The sequence below is a fragment of the Odontesthes bonariensis genome, chromosome 16 (assembly GCF_027942865.1).
Source record: "Odontesthes bonariensis isolate fOdoBon6 chromosome 16, fOdoBon6.hap1, whole genome shotgun sequence".
NCBI classification, from domain to species: Eukaryota; Metazoa; Chordata; class Actinopteri; order Atheriniformes; family Atherinopsidae; genus Odontesthes; species Odontesthes bonariensis.
In genome coordinates, this window is record NC_134521.1 from 4,042,918 (window position 1) to 4,064,704 (window position 21,787).

Sequence of the window (21,787 nt, forward strand, 5' to 3'; positions counted from 1 at the left end):
GCAGCAAGAGGCCGGAATCCAGTCAAAGCAAGCAGGAACATGACTGAGATTTAAACTTCTGAGATACATTAACTTTAGAGGAAAAATATGAGCCTCCTAAAACCATCTTCTGTGCACTGTAATTATGCTGTCTTTATGTTTTCCATAGCAATGGACCTCACTAGGCGTGGTAACAAGAGGTTTTTTTTTCAAAACATAACATTTCCTGTCCTCAGGGTCGTCCGCTGATATCTTTGCATGAATAAAAACGTATCTAAATTGAGGCTCATTAGATCAGCAATTCAGAGTCGGCCTGTGCAGCTATAAAAACCAATCTCCAAAACAACAGAATTATTTTCTGCTTTTCTCTCTTTTTCTTCCTCCTCCAGTGAATTGTCAGATTGGGCCATAACCTGACAACTGGGCCTTGGTGAGCTGCACATTGCAGACTCTTTCTTTTTTTTTTTTTTGCGGACAGAAATGACTGAATTACTGAGTCTGCTGATAGCGTCCCTGTTGGCTGAACCCTACTGCGCGGCCTTGGCCTCGATGTTTACTGTTAAAGGCGCATTCTTTCATCAGCCTCTGAAAATGAGCATTAGCTCTTTTTGCAGCATTGAGCTTTGCTCGCCCAAATGAACATCTGTGCAGATTGCTCATCTGGTCCTCATGACTGACAATGTTGTGCAGACCTCATATTGACTGTGACACCTCTCCCGTCGCAGGGACATAATTAGGAGCGCAGTGCATTAGCTTTTTCGCTGGGGCTGTGTGCTCGTGTAGGAGTTAGCAGAGCTGTTAGGGGATCTCGGGGAGTCAAGAGGTGCAAGGAATTTTCATCAGGCATGCACACTAGAGGAGTAATTGTTGAGCTTCACAGTAGAAAAAAAAGTGGTTGGCGTCTCGTTCTTGAGCTTTATCTGTCATGTGTGCAAAGAGCTAATCACAGCAGTGTCTCTTTACCGCATCAACTGTCGAACTTCTTGAAATGTCACAGTCCTTCAGCAATTACTGTGATATCTTTATTTTAAAATTTTCGAGTGATTACACTGTTATATTTTAATTTTTTTTGTTTTTATTTTTAATAGATTGTAAGCACAAATAATGTATTTAGTTTGCTCACTAATTGGCTGCCAAGGTGACATTCAGAGGGTCTTTCTTTTCTTCACCACTGCAAAACAGAACGTTAAAGTCATATTCCGTATCAGTTATCCCAGCTCAATGTTAAACTAATGTGCTCAGTGACTAAATAAAAACTGGAGGCGGTGCTGCAGTGGGTGTATTTCTTTTAAATATGTGGTTGATTGAATAGGTCAGTGAAGTTTTACAAATAAGCAGCAAACCTTTTTCTGCTTTTAGAGTTGCTTTTTTGGACACGGCATAACCTGCTGAGGCTGAAACTTTGTGCACAGCGGAGTAAATAATTAAATCACATGTCATTGGACACATGAAAGCACCACAACAGACCAAGGACAGATAAAAATCTGCACTTATTTTGAATTATGCATACCTTCGTGGAATGGAACTGGTTGTGTGTGCAGTAGCACAAGTGGCATAGTTGTCTGTAAAGTGCCCCCTCAGAGGAACTAAAGGAACTTAAGCCCCCACAGATGAGTAAAAGTCTATGCCGGCCAAATTTAGCTGTTGAGCAGAGGCCCCATTTCTGCTGTGATGCAAGAGGGAGTGCAGCTAATGCCTCAGAGACATTCAAGTACTGACATTTTAGATGTTTATTTACTTTTCTGCCTTCATCTGTGCATCACTTAAGGGACAGCCGTGAAGCTTGACTCTATCCATTGGTGCTTTGTTCACCAACGGTGGCGCTACATGGCGTTCTGTGCACTGTTGTCATCCATGATCAAATGTGTGTTTACCGTACTACGTCCCAGTCGGCAACAAAACAAGCCTCGCATTGAATGCCAAATGCATGCAGAAGAAGGTCTCGGTCTTGCCATTTGATCATTTTGCATGGGAATTGCAGCCAAGTCACAATGTAATACACAAACATGAGCTGAGAATTACATTTGGTGTAGCAGAGAGCACAGGATTGTGACATGACCACAAAGATTTCCAATGAGGCCAGAAATCTGAACTTAAACTGAAAGTAGACTGTGACAATCCATCATTTTACCCTGACTTCTTTTCTGCGAGGCTGACATATTCTCAATATGTACTCTGTCATCGGTACACTGAGCGATGGCCAAATCCTTTAACAGAACCCTTTGGCAGCACATTATTACTCTCTTTTTCAGTTACAATTTCAATTAAATCTTAGCTGGGCAGGACAGTGGTGCCGTGGTTGGCACAGGGACCCCTCTATGTGGAATCTGTGGGGGTATCTTAGCAGTAGAGGCAAAAATGAGAACCTTTTAAATAGTAAAGCAAGTTCCAAGCTTTTTTGTTCTCTTTAGCTCTTATATCACTGGTTTAGTGCAGCTGAAAAACAACTCTGATTCAAACTATGTTCCCTTAAGTTGGGACCCAGGTGAAACTCCAACTCCTGCTCATTTACGGCGCATCCGGAAAAAGCTCCACTTTTTCTACAAAATCCTACATCACAGACTTATTCCCAAATAGATTAAATTAATCTTTTACCTCAAAAATTCTTTACACAATACCCCATAATGACAATGCGAAACAAGTTTATTATTTATCTATAACAAACAAAATATTGATTCAGTAAACTTACAAAAAAAAGTGCTGTATTTATTATTTAACAGACTCTCTCTATAACATAACAAAAATAATACTTGAATAAATAAAGTAAATATAATCTCAAACTGCTCAAAATCCCTCAAACTCTCCAAACATCTAGTAGAGCTCCCTTCTGTTCACATTCCCCCTGGAATTTTACTATAAATAGAGTCTTATTTGGCAGAGACTGGTTTTTGCAGTTCCCGAGTTCTGAAAAAGTAATTGATTTAAAATATTCAAACTTCAATTGGTGGGCTGCGTGGTGGTTAACACCGACGCCTCACAGCAAGACGGCTCCAGGTTCAAATCCCAACTGGGGCCCTTCTGTGTCTATATGTGTGTGTGTGTGTGTATATACAGTATAAATATATATATATATATATATATTTATATATAGGTGGGGTGTAAGCAAAGGTTTATTGTGAAGGAGGAACTGGAACTTTTCATCATGGCTTAGTCCTCAGAGTAAGAGAGCCCAAGCTTTGCATGGTGAATGCAGAAGGAGCATCTTTGTAGTTCAAAGTCACAGTGAGAGAATGTTGGAGACCAGCTGGTGGTTCATCCAGTGGAAAAAGAAGTCCTTCCCTTGAGTATGTCTGCCTGAGATGAGGCGGCCTGAGAGTGTGGTGATGAAACAGAAAGGTAATGCCCATGTTCAGGCATGTGGTGTCACAGTATACTTAATTTTATGTTTCTATTGTCCCCTAGGCCCAGTGAAAGCTTTCACTGACACCCTGACGCAAGCTGTAATATCAGGTGGTAGATACTTAAGGGGCCAGCAAAGATTTTTATAGAGCTCATGTTAAGCTCATTTACGAGTTCATAATTCTCTTTTGGTGGCCCACTAGAAGAGGTTATAAGCTTTATAGTATGAAAAAAATTTTTTTTTCTCATGCTTCACAGTGGTGCGGCGCCTCTTGTCACCTCCTTTCTGAAAGGATTCGTGTTAGTTTCTGCCTCTTTGATGCCTGCCTCCCAAAAGGCCCAGTCTGCTCTGATTGGTCTTTGAGGTGAGCCAAACTAGCCTCTGGGCATTATGCAAATGTGTTCCATGATGGTGATATGATAAAATAAAGGGGAAAAAAAGCCTGTATTACAAAGGAGTCATTTTAGGCAGTTCAGGAGCAGTGTTAGCTGTGGAAGAGAGTAACTTCTTATGGACTTTGTAACTTGGCAGACCTTTAACATGCTCTAAAAGCTACATAAGACACGGAAGGAATGGGGAAATACAAAAAGGGATCTTTGACATCTTCACTATTACCTGCCTGTACAGTATGTACTGTGTTTGATGGCTTTAATGACTAATAAGTGATTTGAAGATGACTGCAGCAAAGGTTTTGCCTTGGAAAAATCAGTGTTATTAAATTCTGTAATTAAGAAAAGACCATTGATGTCTTAGTTCTGCAAGAATTCTCTATTTCTGTGACCAAAGCTTACACAATTTCCCTCTATAGGACAGAGCCCCATTGTAATAATAATAATAATAAAAACATTACAATGAATAAGGCCACTGTAATTTGGGGGCCCACATACACAAATCTATCTTTATCCATAGCTTTTTACTTGTTGAACATTTGAGAGGGAGACATTGTGAATTGATATGTGAGCGCCCGAGTGCCCTAAAGGTTTGGACGAGCAACTATTATTTAGTTGTTTTTGCCATCCAATCCAAACTTTGCCATCTGTTAGAATGAAATCTTTATCATATTATCTTTCATTTAGCTTTACATCTTATGCATACTTTGTATTGAGTCTGTATATGTATGATTTTGGGATTTTGATCACTGAGGGCAGTTGTTCTATTTCTCTTCATCCTTTGAACCCTGCAGGGTAACTAAAATATTGATCACCTATAAGCATTTTCAAATGCTGAAAGAATGAAGACTTTGGTACCATAGAACTCTTCCTTCTGTGACTCATGAGCAATTTTATAATATCAGTATTAAGGTTGCAGAAATCTTACCTAATCATTTTTGTCGGATCTCTGCCATTAGTATCTTGTTTGCTTGTCTCATATTAATTAGAGAAATGCATAATAACAAAGCACTGCTGATTTACTTGAAAAGCATTAGTTGTGTTTGGAACATAAGGTCTGCTTGTTCTGTAACAAAATAATGTGGAGTAAATAATGAGGAATGCTCTGTTGTTGACTATTTGGTATTTATCACACGCACAACACATTAGTCATTTTCACATACAGGAGATAAATCAACTCAGCGTGTGCACACCAGCAGCTGCAGGTTCAAATTTGTTATCTGCTCTGTGATATTCCCCCAGCTTCTCAAATCCCACTAACCACTAACTGAGCCTACTATTTAAAAAAAAAATCCTGTTCCTGGCAGGTTGGCTCTGCCGTCTGGCTTTCCAGCTGTACGTCTTTGTGATGCTGCCGAGAAGGCCTCAAAGCTGTTTACCCGTGAAGATAAACATCATAGATATCAAAGTGTTTGAGATGCTTGATAAGATTGCTGCTCGTGTTCCAAGGGGAGAAGCCATATTTGTCACGGGAGAGTTGGTGTCTTCAGGAAGCAAGCATTACGGTGCCAGGGAAATTTGTAAGTAATTATTGATGCGTTTAGGGAGAATAAGTGAGATGTAAGGCCCTGGGGTAGCCAGTGGAGAAAAATTTGACTTGCAGAAGAAACTGCCTGTGTCCAGTTTCACATCATTTACTGTAATTGTACTCAGTGGGCTAAAGTTTATTATAAAAGAAGAATAAAGTTTGAGAATTGCAACCAGGTGCAAACGTCAGTAATAACAGGTTTTCATCACTATTAAGTCCATGCAGTGCATGCACTCCCTCTCATTGAAAATATGAAAGAAGAAGAGAGGAGTTGTTTTAAAACAGAACACTGTAACGTTTCACATGAACAAAGTGAGGCCTTTTTTTCTCTGGTTCTTCCTTTACTCCAAAAATATGATTAGGAAATAAGAGCTCATAAAGCCGCCAAATCTTTTTTTTTTTTTCTGTTATCAGTCATCAGTGGCACAGAGGCTCCTCTCGCACATCCAAATCCAGGTTGGTTTATGTCCATGGGTCTTCTGGCTAAACTCATGTACCATCAGCAGACCCAGAAGGGAAAAGATGAGGATGAAGTTAAATATGAGGACTTATTTCCTAATTCTAAAGTCTTACAAAGTAAGTGGTAAGTATAAAGAAACAGGGAAAATACAGGGCGAGGGTCAGAGAGATATAACACCACGCACTTTGGGTAGTTTATACTGCATGACATGATTTAAAGGGATTACTTTTGAATGAGTATGAAGGTTAATTTTAGGAACGATCAGCTTACTCTGACCTTAAACCAGTCTGCAAAATACAGTAGTAACTATTGTACCCTATATGATGAATCAACAGTTTAAGCTTCAGTTTATCAAAATGTTACATTTCTAGACGTTACTTCTCTCAGATTTCATGGGATAACAGAATCTTACTTTAATGCCTGTCAAGAAAATAAATCCCATTAATACAAGCCAATATAATTCTATACAAAGAAAGAAAGAGAAAAAAAAAAACTGAGAGTTTGATTATAACAGGTCAACATCTTCGCTGTGTGACCGTGTTATTTTCAGCTGATTCGGCATTGGATCAGAATGGGATCTGTTACTGAGAAGAAATTATTCTGATTGGCTGTTCAGTGTAGCTGGAGAATCCATGATTTCACCTACTCCCTGTATCCTCAAATTACACACACATTTTTACTGCGATTTAGCAGCGGTGGAGTGATAATCATCAAAAAACCGATCAACTTGGGTTCCAGCTCTCCTTGGGTTTATACTTAGACAACCACCCCCTTCTTTTCTGGGGAGTCATGTCCTCTTGCGCAGAGTTAAATGATGCGTCCCAGCCAGTCACTTGTGACACACTCACAAACTTTTGTCACCACTTGGCCATGATGTTGATTTGGTGTATAAGATCCTGAATACCAGCAGCATTAGCAATGATTTACATAGTAAAATACAACATTGCATGTACCATCAAAGTAACAGTCATGTTCCAGTTACTTAACAATGATAATCTTTACATAAACTCTAGTCTTTTACCATAGAGTATGTTTCCTGAAGTCTGGCTCATAGCTGAAAATTTGCTTACACACCGAAGGACAGAGGGAGTTCATCAATGGGCTCTTTGTTTCCACCTCTGAGCTGTGATTTCATTTTTGTACTGGTTTGATGTTATCCTAGAATGAAACTGGGGAAGTACATTTGAATAGAGCAAATTTGAATTAATATATTTTCCATACCTTCTTCATATCGTCACCACCGCATATCATTTGAGGGAAATTAAAGATCAAACAGTTAAATCTATTTGTCATATATTGATTGAATACAAGAGTCAATTGACTAATTGTACAGCCCTACTATAAACATTTTTAATAGGAATATGCAAAATCTGCAATCGCTTGTAGCTCAAGTTGTATTGGTCAGTTGAGTTCAAACCGGCTCTGATCTGGGCATGGGCTGGTGTGAGGGACCGATGGTATGATAATCTCAATCAAAAAAATATGATGCTTTGACAGTATTACAGTATTGAAATGACAACTAATCAGAATCAGAATTACTTCATTAATCCCTTGCGGGAAATTCCTTTTTTGCAGTGCCCTCGTTACAGAAAAAAAACCAGAATGATGAATAAGAATAAGATAAGGAAAGTTATTTTGAGATGTCTGGATAAAAAATAAAAAATGAAAAATAAACATTTCCATTACGCAATCAGTGTTGATGCCGACATACACATTAGGAGCGAGAAAGAGCACAAGTTAGTGTGTCTGCTTGTGTGTTCATTTCACACAGAGATACACACATATGCTCGGCATACCAGTCAGAAAAACACCAGAAAGTCAGCAGGCTGTGATAAAAGATGTCAGGATTTTTGACAGCTTTGCATGACGTTGAAAAAACGTAAAGTAATATTTGATGAAATGTTAGATGAGTAACTAGCCAGTGTTACTTGTTGCTAGTTAATTCACCTTGTTGTCCGCCTCCGTAGCGAGCCAAGTTTGCACTTTTTCATCAGTGGAAGCTCGCACCAGCCAGCAGGGTCACATACCATAAAAAATATTCGCCAAAATACAGTCGAAACACCGTATCCTATTTCCTGACAATGATTTTGCTTTGATCAGCTTTCAAGAAAAGGTATATAGATAATCAGATAGCTCCACTGGAACGCCAGAATTATTGGGTGTTACCTCCAGAGGGAACTGTCATTTTCAGTGTATCCCAGTCCTGGTCCTGGTGACTGCCTTGCTTTCATGTTTTAGAAGATCTAAACTCTCGAACAAACAGAGGAGTGGATCCCCAGGGCCAAGATTAGGAAACAAAGCACGAGAGTCTAGATTATAGCCAATGGGTTCCCAGAATAAACTTTTTTCATACTAAATTATACAGAAGAAACACAGAAGCATGACCTGGATGTACTGTGTCATTTTTCCATGTTTAGGCTGATCTCTTAACACACATCATCGCACATTCTAATCCAAACATGTATGTAGGTCAATATTTTCTTCTCCAATAGGGATGTGTGTGACATCCAACATATTGTTGAGTACAGATGGGAAAGTTCCATGCTCTCAATTCTTGGCAACCTTTAAGATTCTGCGTGCGCGGGCTGTGCCATAATTAGGACATACGCCTCATCACACACAATAAGGCACACACTCCTGATACTCTCAGTGTATGCGTGTCATGTATCATCACATGCAAGGGCGGTACTGTCCTACAACACTGCAAGAGCAGCACTTTTATCATGTTTGCTCCCTGAATTAGTAAATCCCCGCTTCTTCATAGACTGCATTTGTGTGATGTGTGCCAAATGACCCTTTAAAAATAGAAATCCAGAGAAACCCCATCCAGAATATTAAAAAATGAAGTGATTACAGTCTAAAAGTGATTTTTAAGAAAAACGTCTAGTTTTGTGGCTGCTCTGCCAGTTGGGGTGTTCTCTTCCAATATATATTTGACAAATGCCCTTTAAGGGGGCCATTAAGGAAAAATTAAAGATTTGGGAGCTATGATTTAATTCAACACCAGTTTGCATATTTTATTTATTAACAGCAGCCAGTTAGATTAAATTGCACAGTGTGACAAATCAGTCGACAGGAGTTCTGGCAGCAAGTGTCAAGGGACATGGAGAAACATCCAACAAATGATGGAGAGTGCAAGTTGCAAAGGCAAGACAAGACCAGGAGAGAAGACTATGAAATGTGTTGAAGAAAAGGGATTTCAAAGTTCGGCTGAGTTTCTTCGTCTTTATATTCATAGCACTGTTTCAGAGTTTGTGACAGATACGTTCAACACGTTTCCAGAAGAGTTTTTCTTGCAAACTTTAATGCTCTGTAGGCTGTGGCATTGACGGCTGATCAGTTTGTTGTCGCCATTTCAGGTTTCAAGTCAGTCCTCGTTTTACCCTGTTATACAATACAAAGCTTGCTAACTCCAGGGGGATCTAACAGGCAGCTCAGAAAATCTGGCTTGGAATGCGTTGACCAAAAGCTCTCCTGTTTAGCATTCCGTCAGCTAACTCAGAGCGTAATAGGTGTTGCCATGGCAGAAGGCATCTGTGTGGAATGAGTAAGTAATAGCTCCGTCTTCGCTGAAGTGGCTCACACTGCCTCGCCACTCTCCCTGCACAGGAGCAGCTGCAGGACCTGCAGAGATTCTGAGATTCTGGGCATATATTTTCGCTGCTTTGACATTAGCAATGCTCTTTCATTAATCAGAATTAACACATTTCCGTGGGGAGCCCAATTCATGTGGTGATCCCATGGGGAGTGCTCCATCCCCTCTCATTTGCAGTGGAAAGATGAAGCATATTCTGTGAAAAGGACCATCTGATTAAAAGCATTGGTTCTCTGCAGGATCTCTCAAAAGATGATGATGAATATTTAGTGGCTTTTATAAGCTGCTGATGAGCAGAGTTAATGAATACAAATACAAGTACTACTCATCAGGGTTGCATCCTAACTTGGGGAATACAGTGGAAATGGTTATGCCCTACTATAATGCGCAATTATCATCTTTTATGATCTGTATTTTTACAAGCCACAGTAATCAAGTAGCAACTGGGTCACCTCATTTAGCGATCGTCTGAGGGTATTACATTTCCCCTTTTCAACCCACATCAAAGACAATGCCACTTGATCAGGACGGCTCCTTAAACGTTACATATTTCTCTTTCATCTTCCCTTGACACACTCTTTCAGATAATTACGGTATTTTCTCTAATGTGTGAGAAGAACCAAATAAGAGCTGCAATCACAAGGACGAATGTTTTAAAAGTGAATGTAGAGTTACCGTCTTTGATGTAAGGATTCCTTCTTGATGCTGTCTGTTTAAAATAGAAAACAGAAAAGTTTCCTTAAGGCTAACTATAAGTTTAGTCAATATTTCAGTTGGTATCACATACTGTTTAACTTAAAGTTTTACACCTCAGAGACATGTCAAATCTGAACTAGAACATCTATTCGTTGGAATAAGGAAACTGGAAACGGTTGATATAAGCATGTCTGTGTAACATGTTTAAAAGTTTTATGTAAAATCCCACTGATAAGAGCATGACTGTAGCCACAGGCATGGTATAGACTGGTATAGACAACATTAAAACCACTTACCTTACATTGTGTAGAGCCCTTCTGTGGTCAAGCTGCTTCTCTGGATGTCCTGTGGGTCCTTGTCATAAAGACAAAGGCAGTGGAACCTGTGGGTCCTTTCAGTTGCATGGTGGGGGCTCCATGGATCAGGTTTCTAGCAAATTCTTGATTGGATTGGGATTGGGGGAGTTTAGACACAAAGACAGGGCTGTTGGCTCCTCTCATCAGGTATTCCTGAGCAGTTTTCTGGGGTGGTGGGGCACATTCTTCTTTTGAGGGATGCAAATTTGCTTGGTTTCTGTAGACACATGTCAACACAACATGCTTATGAATGAATTATGAACTGGAATTTTTCTATTTTATTTATATAGCGCCAAATTATAAGAAATGTCAGTTCAATGCTATTCAAGGATACGTCCATAATCCAATCAAATCCAATTAATTAAAGTCCAAATTAGTTCAATTCATACATACAAAGTCAATTTAAAAAAAAAAGTAGCCTCATTAAAGAAACCAACAGATTGCACCAAAACTTCTCTTCAATCCAATCTCCCATCCTAAGCGTGCATGAGGCGAGTGTGGAGAGAATAAACTCCCTTTAACAGGAAGAAACCTCTGGCAGAACCAGACTCAGGAACGGTGGCCAGCCGCCTCCACCAGCTGGGGTTTGAGAGGAGAGAAAAGAGGGACACAAACACCATAACACCAGGCCAAATGTACCCGCTGAGAAAGAGAAACGAGTTAATGACAACAACAATGTTGTGTTTACGTCGAGTCAGAGAGGGTGTCTGCTTCCCGGACACATACTGGCAGCTGGTTCCACAAGAAAGGGGCCTGATAACTGAAGGCTCTACCTCCCATTCTACTTTTAGAAACTGTGGGAGCCACGAGCAAAATGCTCTGTTGGGAAAATATTGCACTATTAGATCTTTAAGATATGATGGAGCTTGGTCATTAAGAGCTTTGTATGCGAGGGGAATTTTAAATTCTATTCTGAATTTGACAGGGAGCCAAACTGGAGAGATATATATCTCTCCTGTTAGATCTCATCAGGACTCCGGCTGCAGCATTTTGGATCAGCTGGAGGCTTTTCAGAGAATTTTTTTGGACAGCCCAATAATAAAGGATTAGGGTTAGTTTTTTTTAAAGTAACAAATGCATGGACTACTTTTTCTGCATCACTCTGAGACAGGATGTTCCTAGTTTTAATGTATCATGAAGGTGAAAGAAGGGTTTCATTTGCTTCATATCGATGCACTCCCTATGAATAAGTCTGATTGTATGTGGTCTTCTGTGTCTCCGTGTGAGCGTTGTGATAGATTAGCGACCTGTCCACTATCTGCTCGAACTCTCTTCCTAGATCAGCGTGGTTAAGGCTCCAGGCCCCCGCAACCTTATATATGAAAATGCCAAAGAGAGTTTGACGGAAAAAAATTTCAGCAACCTGTTGAAAATGGTTGAAGTCACATTTTAACCAAGAAGTTTTGTGTCTCCGTAACAAAGGTCAAAGGTCAAATTAATAAATATTTATGTGCAGTTCGTGTGCATAGTTTTGAAAGGCTGTGACGGGAAGCGAATGAGCCATTTCCCATCTATGAAGTATGTTTTATCGGTGAAAGGAAATAGGAAAATGACAAAAGACTTTTAATTAGTTGTATTTTTCTTTTATTCATGAGTTTGCTGTAAACAGAAAAACTGCTACTTATTCTATATGAGCTGTGTGCCTATTCTGGTTAAAGCGGGGGAGCAACTTTAGCTGAAAGCCAATTACTTCCACGAATCATGGATGTGTGGTCGTCTCTTTCGCAGGTTAATCTAAGTCTAAGAAATAGATTAAACAAACATAAAGATGTTGCAATGGATGTTGCTCCCGAGTTCCACATGAGTGAAAAAAAAGAAAATATGATTTAGGTAATGTTCTAAGAGAGTTTGTCCAGAAAAAGCTGTTGCTTGTCAGGGAGAATATTATATATATATATAATAATATATATTAGGTTCCATTAAGAGCCCCTGCTGGAGAGCAGCAAGTGACACTTGCATTTTCACAGCCAGAGTGATCACTGTGTGACCAATACTGTCGGAAACTGTCCACGTCTGTGTCACTTTGTCTTTAATCCAGAATTCTAAATATTTTCACAGAGTCCGTGAGCGCTGTTTCTGAGCTGACTCTAAAGGCCAGTAATAAACGGAGACAAAGGCAGAAAGCAGGCAGACAAACAAAAAAAAACAACGTTTGAATTATCTATTTCTGTTTTGTATTTCATGAAAACGAAACCATGAAATCAATAATCTCTATTGTCTCTGTATGTCTGCGAGTCTTTTTTCTTCATGATGCATCACTGAAAGCATTTGTTTGTGGCTCTGTGCTCAAATAACCAAAAATCACAATCACCGGGAGGAGACCGCTCTTATTTTCCCTCTCCGCTGTTTGGTATTCTGTCAGTGGGCACGTCTCAGTAAAGTCAGAGAGGACGTCTGCCAGCCAGAGCTGGTCTGTAATCCACCTGAACGAAAAAGTCTCAAATTACCAGACAATGATTGGAACTCCCTTTTTGGTTTAAAAGAGAAATGCTGCCATCTAAATGGAAAGAAGACTGTAGAGAGGATTCTCATAGGTTGTGTTAATCCTATATAAAATTTAATTTATTCAATACTGATCGTCTAGCAACACTTTGACCTTACATTACTTGCTAAAACCTAAATGCACGGTGATCAGCACACTGCAAATAGACATCTCAGTACAGTTTTGTGGGCTAGAGAGCATCATTAGATATGTTTCATGAAGAAAAACTGTGAACAAATGTACAGATTAACCGTTTCATAGATCTATATTTGTAGACTAGCTATTCAATTCAAAGCCATTTTATATCTCAAAGCCTCAGTATAACATGATATCCAACCCTAGTCGCTCTGACTTTGATGTAAACATTTTTTTTCCCCGGGATGAGGTTTCCCCCCTTCCCTCTTTCAGGGTTTGCTGCGTACACATGAGCATACACACACTGTATGGGAGCAGATGTTTGAGACACATTTGTATTTGTTTGGGTGCAGCATGAAAGTGTTGTAATCTTTGTGACGATACCACAGATTTACGCACAGGTCTGTGATGCCTGTGTGTGCGCTGTGGTTTAGTGTGTGAGCACGACAAATCTGTGCAGAGGCGGCAAACTAATGAATTTACCGCACGTTTGTGTGTGCGTAAATCGGTCGGTGCATCCATGCGTGCAACTGTGTTTAGATTCGTAAGCACGTTTATTGGTGTTTGGATACAAGCATATGTATCAACGTTATATTAATGGTGAATATTTCTCTCTGGTCTGGTCTCTGGGAGATTAAAGTATGAAACCACTAATTGGCTTTCTTATATGTATGTAACATTTATCGCATCAGCCTCACACGTTAAACTACTGTATTCTGGAACAAAATTTAAATCCAAAACTGGGTTTAAAAGCCATGTTTGTGGCAATAAAACATTCTTAGTGTTCACTATATTTCACTCGGTGCATTTAAGAGCCCGGACTATTTAACAGGAAATTCGTTGAACGTTAAGAGGCAGCACAGGCCAGGATTTCAGGGCCAAACGTTCTCATTTCTGCTGCATGCTTGAAATAAAAAAAAAGTGTCTGGCTCAGCTGCAGGGCTTATGTGCCGTTTGTAACCTTGACCCACCTGTACAGGATATTCTCCCTGAGGGGCTAAGGGGTTAGGAAAGGCAGATTTCTCCTCAGAATCAGACATAATGTTCACCTTAGCTTGCTACTTTTATTGTTATTGTTACTGTTATTGTTATTTTATTGCAAATTTTATCTCAAATTTAATTTTTATCTGTGATGAAGTCCTTCTTATTGCTTTTATTGATGACTCTCTTGTGATGCAGTTGCTGTTGTGAAGCACTTTGGTCAGCTGAGGCTGTTTTAATGTGCTATATAAATAAATTTTGAATTGAATTGAATAATATTTTAACTTCTGGAACTTGAAAACTCTTTAATTTGGCATTCGAATGAAAAGTGATGCAAACTTAATCATGTGTGAAAGCGGTCACAGCATACGAATGAAGCTTTCAAATGTAACCAGTATGTCCAGCTGGTTCAGTATTAAGCTTTGTAGATTTGATTTTGCAGGAAGCGTTACTCAACACCGTGACCTGGAGCAGTCTCAGCCCACTGCTCTCATGTATCACTGTACCGTCATCTTCATTCATCTCCGTTATTGATCCATCTGTGGAATTGCTTTTGCCAAGACGCAATACAAAGAGGAGGTCCGCTGCACACTGAGGGCGTTTACCTCTGACCTTCTATATAAATCATCCCCTCGTAAAATTGACTCGTTCCATTCTTTTTCTCTCCCTTGCCATTTCCTGCAGGGTCAAAGCTAAAAAGGGGGTGAACCTGCTGCAGACCAATTCGAAGAACGCCCAGTGGAAGGTGGACTGGGAGGTGCAGTCCGGCGCCAAGCATTCCATCACCACCATCAATGTGAACAAGAGCAAAGGAGTCAAGCAGGGGTGAGTCAACAACCTGGGGCCTAAACACACGGTCCGCCTCGGCCTCTGTGTATGTGTCTGTCTCTGTTACTGCTACACAAAGACCCTGATATTTGTCTTACTTAACGGACCACAGGTCTACAGGTCTTTTTTTTTTTTTAAGTCATAGTTCGCTGATTACAGACAGCTTTTAAAGGCACAATGAAATGTAATGATAAAATAGGCAGTGACTAAAACATTCGCCTCTTTTTAGGACTACGTTAAACGACTATAGAGATGATTTGCTTGATCTTACTTCATCTGCTGTCGATTTAGTTTATGTGGAAAGAAGAGGTGGATTAGTTTGCTACTGGCGTAAAAATACCTTTGAGATGAGTTCTTGTCTAAGTGCAGTAATTTTGCCACACAGTAAACACGTTCGATGATAGTCCTTTAGCATTAGTCAGGTCAGTAAAGTACCATCTTGCCAGACGTTGTGAAAAAAATGCAACTAATAGCGAAATTGCAGTTTCTAAGAGATTCATTGGTTTAAAGGTTGATTTGGTAACTTGGGGCATGAGAAACTTATCACCACAAGGGGGCAGAGTTTGACCAGACGCAAGCGTGTAAACTATTTAAGATTAATTAATACATCTATAAGTTTTTTTTTTCTTTTTTAAAGCCAAACTGGGTGAGACTAAATATTCTCATCTTATTGATAGTGTGCCCAATGATACAGCTACTTTACACATGTACGGTTTACATTATACAATTAGCTTGGATTTTAGCACAGACATGGTAGCAAACATTGGGAACTGCTCTCTTGCACGGCTTACTTTCAGTTAGCAGAAGAAGAAAGAAGCCATGTGTTAATCCATACATCGATACATACATACACGGATCAAATATCTGCATTTGACATTTTGCAATCCGTGTCAACAAATACATGCACACACACGAACGATTTCTTCCTTCAGTAGAAAAGGGAGTGTCCAAGTGTTCGCAGGACTTTGGCGCAGATGTAGTGTTGTGGTTGTTAAACCCACAGCTGACAATTTGCTCTTACAAGTGAGTGCAAGGCTGTGTTTTAAAGTCACCATATATTACGCACTCAGCTTGCTTGGAAACTTTGCTGAGGTAGTAAGCCCAACCCCAACTCCTAAAAGAGTTTGGATAAAGTGGAAAGTGGAAATAAAAACCGAATGCAATGATTTGCAAATCTCGTAAACCAATATTTTACTCGCATAGAAAACACAAAAAGTGACACGTTTTACTCCTTCAGAAAAAAAATAATAGCTCATCTAGAATTACATAGCAGCAATATGTATGAAAAAAAAGTTTAGTGAACAGACCCTGTAAGCAGGTGCTTGTACACTGACACTGAGAAAATCCATTACATTTTGCTCGTGGGTTTTTAAAAGAGCAGTCGGCCCTGTCTCTGAGCTAAAGTCACTGAGGGTAAGCAGCTAAAAATGTGCAATCATAAATCACAATATGTGATGCCTTCAATCTCATCAGGAGCCGGAGCACGGGGAGTTTAGCTGGAGACATTGGCAACTGCCGGTCCACATACTGGCATCCCTGTGGAGAAAAGCAAGGAAAGATAACAAAGATAACAAAGACTTCAACTTACCTGGAAAATAAAAGCCCAAAATGTCTCTGTTGTGTGCTCCTTCACACCCTGAGTGGCAGCCTTTCCTGCCATATTTAGTGACCCATGTCGTGTAATCTTTGCCACCCTGTCAACATTTGAGAAATGTCCAGTTGGGGGTCAAGCATGGACGGGCTGTCAGGCTGCATTTTGTCAAAAACCAAGTCAACTCTTGGACCACCTTAAAGCAAAACAGCTGAACAATGGGCATCTAAAGTCATGGAAGATTTCCTGTTTCGGTGCTTCATTCCCATCAATTTGATTAAACTTACGGTAAGCCTGAAATCTTTTTATACAACGGGCATGGGATTTCCATGTGGAAAATGTTGTGAAATTGGATCAGTTTTTGTATTTTTTTTGGTTGTTGTTGGAAAGTTTATACCAAAATGGCAACAGTGTTCTAGAAAGTTTAACATCGGTATGATATGTTTTTGAAATACAAGGGAGTGACTGGCAAAAAGCTTTCATTTATTTATTTTCTCCTATGTTTCACAAATTTTTTTTTATAAAATCTTTCCAACAATAAATGGCTGTTTTTGTAAAAACAAATATATTGTTATAATTAAATTGCCATAGAAGGGGGCCATTTCTAATTAACCTTTCAGTCACATTCGTTTCCTTTCCTCTTTGCCAAAGTCAGAGATATGTTCCATAGAGGTGTCAGTACAGACAATATTGGAACAGTATCTAACAATATACATGCTGCCGTACTGTCTCCACCTGGTGCGGGAGCTGCACTGAGGCAGACAGAGCGAGGCTTCAGAGGCCAGTCAAAGCAGCACAGAGGGTCGTTGGCTGTCCTCTCCCTGATGGACATCCACTCCACGCGGTGTCTCAGCAGAGCTTGCAACATCACCAAGGACAGTTCACATCCCAGTTCTGTCTGTTGGCACTACAGAAGCTTACAAGCAAGGACAAACAGACCGAGAAACGGTTTCTTTCCAAAAGCCATCAACACCCTGAGCTCGCACATGTAAATAATATGTACAGTCACATAAAAACTGCTGCTATTCTTCTCATTGAACACTGTGTGCAATACGTTTTAAATGCTTTTATGCTTTTTATTCTTATATTATTATTTTGCAAATCGGCCCTTTTTATTTACTTGTTGTTTTTACTTCAATTGTTTTGCGCTGAGCACAGGAGAAGCTCTACAATTTCTTTGTATAATGACTCTAAAGGGCATTCATTCATTCATTCATTCATTCATTCATCTTACATATTGTATTTTGTATCCTGAGCTTAAACATCCCAAATACTGTACACTATCTGTAAAAATCTGCAAAATTGCTAAAAACAAACAAACAAACAAACAAACAAACAAAACTAGCAGCTTGGGAACAAGACAAATGTAAGAGCTTTTGATTGGTTTAGATCAGTGGTTCCCAAACTGTGGTACGCATACCCCTAGTGGTACGTGGAGGTACTGCAGGGGGTACGCGGCGAGTTTTTTTAATTTTTTTTATTTATTTATTAAGGCGTCACACTTTTATGGAGGACTGTTTATGAAGGAGACTCCAGTTTTGTGATGAATGTTACATGAGTTAGGCCTGTTAATGTATTCTTAAAAAAAAAAAAGAGAAATGTCACTTGTTTAAGTTAGATAACAAAGGAAGATTATTTTGATTTAGTATTTATGCTATTTTGGTTCATTATTTATATTTCAAGAAAATGTTTTTTATTCTTATATTGAATTCAACTGAGGTTTAAAAAAAAAAGAGAGAGAAAGCCTGAGAATTTTATGTTCAAGTTAAGGATATTAAATAAAATGATTTTCATGTAATGACCACTGTGTTGCTCTACTTTTGGAGAATCATCGCACGCGTTGTATGTGTGAGGGGGTACTCAGGCCAAAAAGGTTTGGGAACCACTGGTTTAGATCATTCTGAGGTATGCTGTTGAGTGCTGCATCACTTGTTTTGTTGGCTGAAGTTCTACTTGAGTCTCGAAGCATTTTAGACTACATCAATTTATTGCGTTACCGGTCGTGTTTGCTCGATGCAAAACATCTCTCACATCCCGTAGAGTCCCATCCCCACCCGACTTGTCTCATTGGATACAGTTGTGTCATTAATCAGTTCTTCTGATCCGTGTGTTGGTAGTTCTTTAAATAGAAAATTACCTCATAATTACGTAGATGATAAGTTCAAAGGGCCACTTTGTCCGATAATAGCTTATGATTATTGTTAATATTTTTTGTTTATACTGCAACACTGTGATTTTGTTTTTGGGATCATTCGGTTTAGTTCATTTGAGTCTGGTTTCCAGTATCAGTCTGCAGCTCAGCAGAAAACATGGCCTCTTCTGGCTGGGCCTTTTTCTTCCACCTGCTGTATGTTTGAAAAATCGACCGGAAAGGTTCCAGACTAATTTGCATTTGCTCGTCTGTCTGGTGATGCCTGGCTGATTAAATCGGTGTTACTTCTTTCATTTCGGGAAAGAGAAACATCAAACTAAAGAACTGTGTTACATGTGTTTTTAAGGTTCAGAACGACTCCTGTTTGTCTTGGTTATCCGTTACACTTCAACCATTTAATTCCCTGTGTCTTTCTATTTGATCATTTTTCTTCTTTGCTTTATGTTTCTGAAGGGATTAGCTGGATGCTGAAGGAAATTTCCCTTTCAGATTTTAAATAAACATGGATCAGCATAATGCTCAAAGACTTTCCTGTAATGAGCCAAATACATAAATTCTCAAAACAGTCCTCTGCCTAATCACCCCATTAAATTAAGTAGTGAGTATAATTTTAATATGGTTTTTAAGTTCAGTAATTGTTCTCATATGTCTCTTTGTGCTACATTAAAACAGCAAAAAAACTAACTGCCACTGACTTTAGTCCCCTCTTCATCCCTCCCACCCGCCAAAATTCATACATCAAGCCAGAGTCCCTTTAAAGAGTCCAAACAGACACACATCAGCATAATTTTTGCATCTCATTGATGAATACATCAGCCTTCTGATTAAGTTTGAACATCTGGTTCTGCTCACTTTAAATTGCCAAAGATTGAGGAAATGAAGTGACTGTTTCCCCTTCTGGGCTTGTTGCTGATCTCTTCATCCTCCTCCTCTCTTTATCATTCTCTCCTTGTCCTTAGATTCTCTCCTCATTAAATTGAACTTTAGAGCATTTAGACATTTTTCAACATGTTTATTTTCCCCGTAACCCTCCATCTGCAGCAGCCCCATTCTTACAGACAACACTGCATGAACCAGTGCATTATTGATTACAGTCAGTCACCTTGGAATAAACAGTAACCCTGGAAAGATTAATGTCACGGTGAAGAACACAGAAAAGTGACTGATTTAATAGGATTTTTGGAAAACAAAAAAAAAAAGCACAAAAAGAGTCAGGATTTATTTATTTTTTTAAACCCTAATACTAATTCCTAACCAACAACTTTTTTTTTAAAGTAATGCCTTCATAACTTTTTTGGAAGAATATCTGCTCTTAAAGGGTTGAGGTCTAATAGAATAGATTTATATACCTTAATGAAATATATATATATATATATATATATATATATATGTATAGATATTCAAGCATTAAAGCATGTCAATTTTTCATTTAAATTAAATTAAAAAAAAAATTTAACTTATAAACATAGCTAAAATACTCAATCTTAGTTCCTGTCTGTTTCAGGCATTCCACATTTTAATTGCTATTCGGATTTTTTAATATTATCATGTGTCCTGGGAGATCTGACTCCAACTGGACAGCTCTAGCTTTGCAGGTTCACGCCTGGGTCTGAAACTTTTCCACACGTGTGCACTGGAAAACTACTTGTGATTGAGTCAGTTATAAAGGAACTCCTGGCGAACATCGCAGAGTCAGAGGCAAACAGTGCTTCGGTAGGTCCACTGCGTCGCATTTATTGTTAATGTTTGTTGACTTTTTTTTTTTGCATACTTGTGATGTCGCAGAGCTCTGTGCGAGTGAATCTCTGCTGGAAGTCACATACTATCGAGCTTTTAACAAACAGAAAGTAACTTTTACTGCTTGTGATACATTTTTGGGCTGTTTCAGCATAGTTATACGCAGCAGCACATTACACCAGCTCCTCCCCTGACATGACTCATGGTGCACATACTGCAGTTTTTTATTTTGATGTTTTCCACCCAAAATTAAAGAAGCGAATCCAATTAAATCAGCTAAGGCTTCACCAGACAGACGAGTAAATGCTAATTAGTCTTGAACCTTTCTGGCCCAGCACAGATTTGTGTTCACACTTTTAGAATAATATGCCCAGAAGTGTTTGGATTTGAGTGTGTCCTCAAAGCGTCCTGAGTGCGTTCACAACCAATATTTAGCTGCCCACTTGCACCAGGGCAAAACTGTGCCTTTGTTTGCAAAACTAGGATGAATTGTAAACTAAGGAAGGGAGAAGAATTTGGACTCCAGAAAAAGGCACTTCAAGCAGTCCAAGTCCAGAGATTTAACGCCCTTTCAGACATTTATTTCATTTTTTCTTCTGTAAAGATGGCAATAGCATGTACACCAAACAAGATTATGAGCCTGTAAATGAGAACATAATGCCTTAGAGCTCTAGCCTTAACCCCACACTTAAACATGTATCATTTTTACCTCTTTGTTCACCATTTTTATTCCTCTTCTTTGTAGCCCCGCAGTGCTTTGATCCCTTGAACTCTCCTTGTTAATCAGTTCAAACAGACCTCTGATCAAAGAATGAAATCCCTCCTAGCTCTGAAAAATCCCTAAGCCCAGCTTTTAAAATTTACACTTTGTCCTCTACACACAGTACACCTTTAAGACATACTCTGTGGAAACAAGACCGGGCTTTCTGGAGCTTTTTGGTTTAAAATCACTCATTTAATTGTTGATGACTCACTGCTTTTTAAGGTTAACTTCTTACTTGCCCAATCAGTAATACTGTCTTTAAATTAGTTGTTCAGAAATCTGACATTTAATTAAATGAAAGGTCCCGGTGGTTTTGTTGTGAATTCTTTTTTTCTCTCTTTGTCCTTGAAAGATGATTTAAGAATAGTTTATTTTCTCTCTTTGTTCGAAACCATGGGACCTGGACACGAGAGATTAAGTAGCAAACATTCTGCAGGATGACCTTCTCATCAAAATACTAAATCAGGTATATTACTGTGATACCAGATGTTCCAAAAATAGTAAAGCAATGGGCTGCAGCGGATGATAATTGTCATTTTAAAGAACAACTATTAAGATTCATTTATCATCATCATTAGTATGATATTATCTAGTATGCCTCATGTGTTGACCAAGATGTTTAAGTAGAAGAAAGCATGACCTAAAAAAGGCTAATTCCATCTGGTCACTGTGCACATATGGGCAATGCTAAGAAACAGATATCCTAAAGCTAAAGAATAACCTCAAGAATCTATCAGGATTTTGATTAAAAAAAAAAAAGATTTCAGGTCATACT

The 21,787-nt window shown here is 39.0% G+C and overlaps 1 protein-coding gene across 2 annotated transcripts in view; it reads left to right on the plus strand.

Moving 5' to 3' along the window:
- The window catches only part of tmem132e (transmembrane protein 132E), a 462,444-nt gene that overhangs the window by 370,648 nt on the left and 70,009 nt on the right, over window positions 1-21,787 (plus strand). For both annotated transcript variants that reach the window (XM_075487420.1, XM_075487419.1), the window contains one exon: window positions 14,626-14,766. In XM_075487420.1, the coding sequence (XP_075343535.1) occupies window positions 14,626-14,766 (141 nt within the window). The remainder of the gene's footprint in view (window positions 1-14,625; window positions 14,767-21,787) is intronic.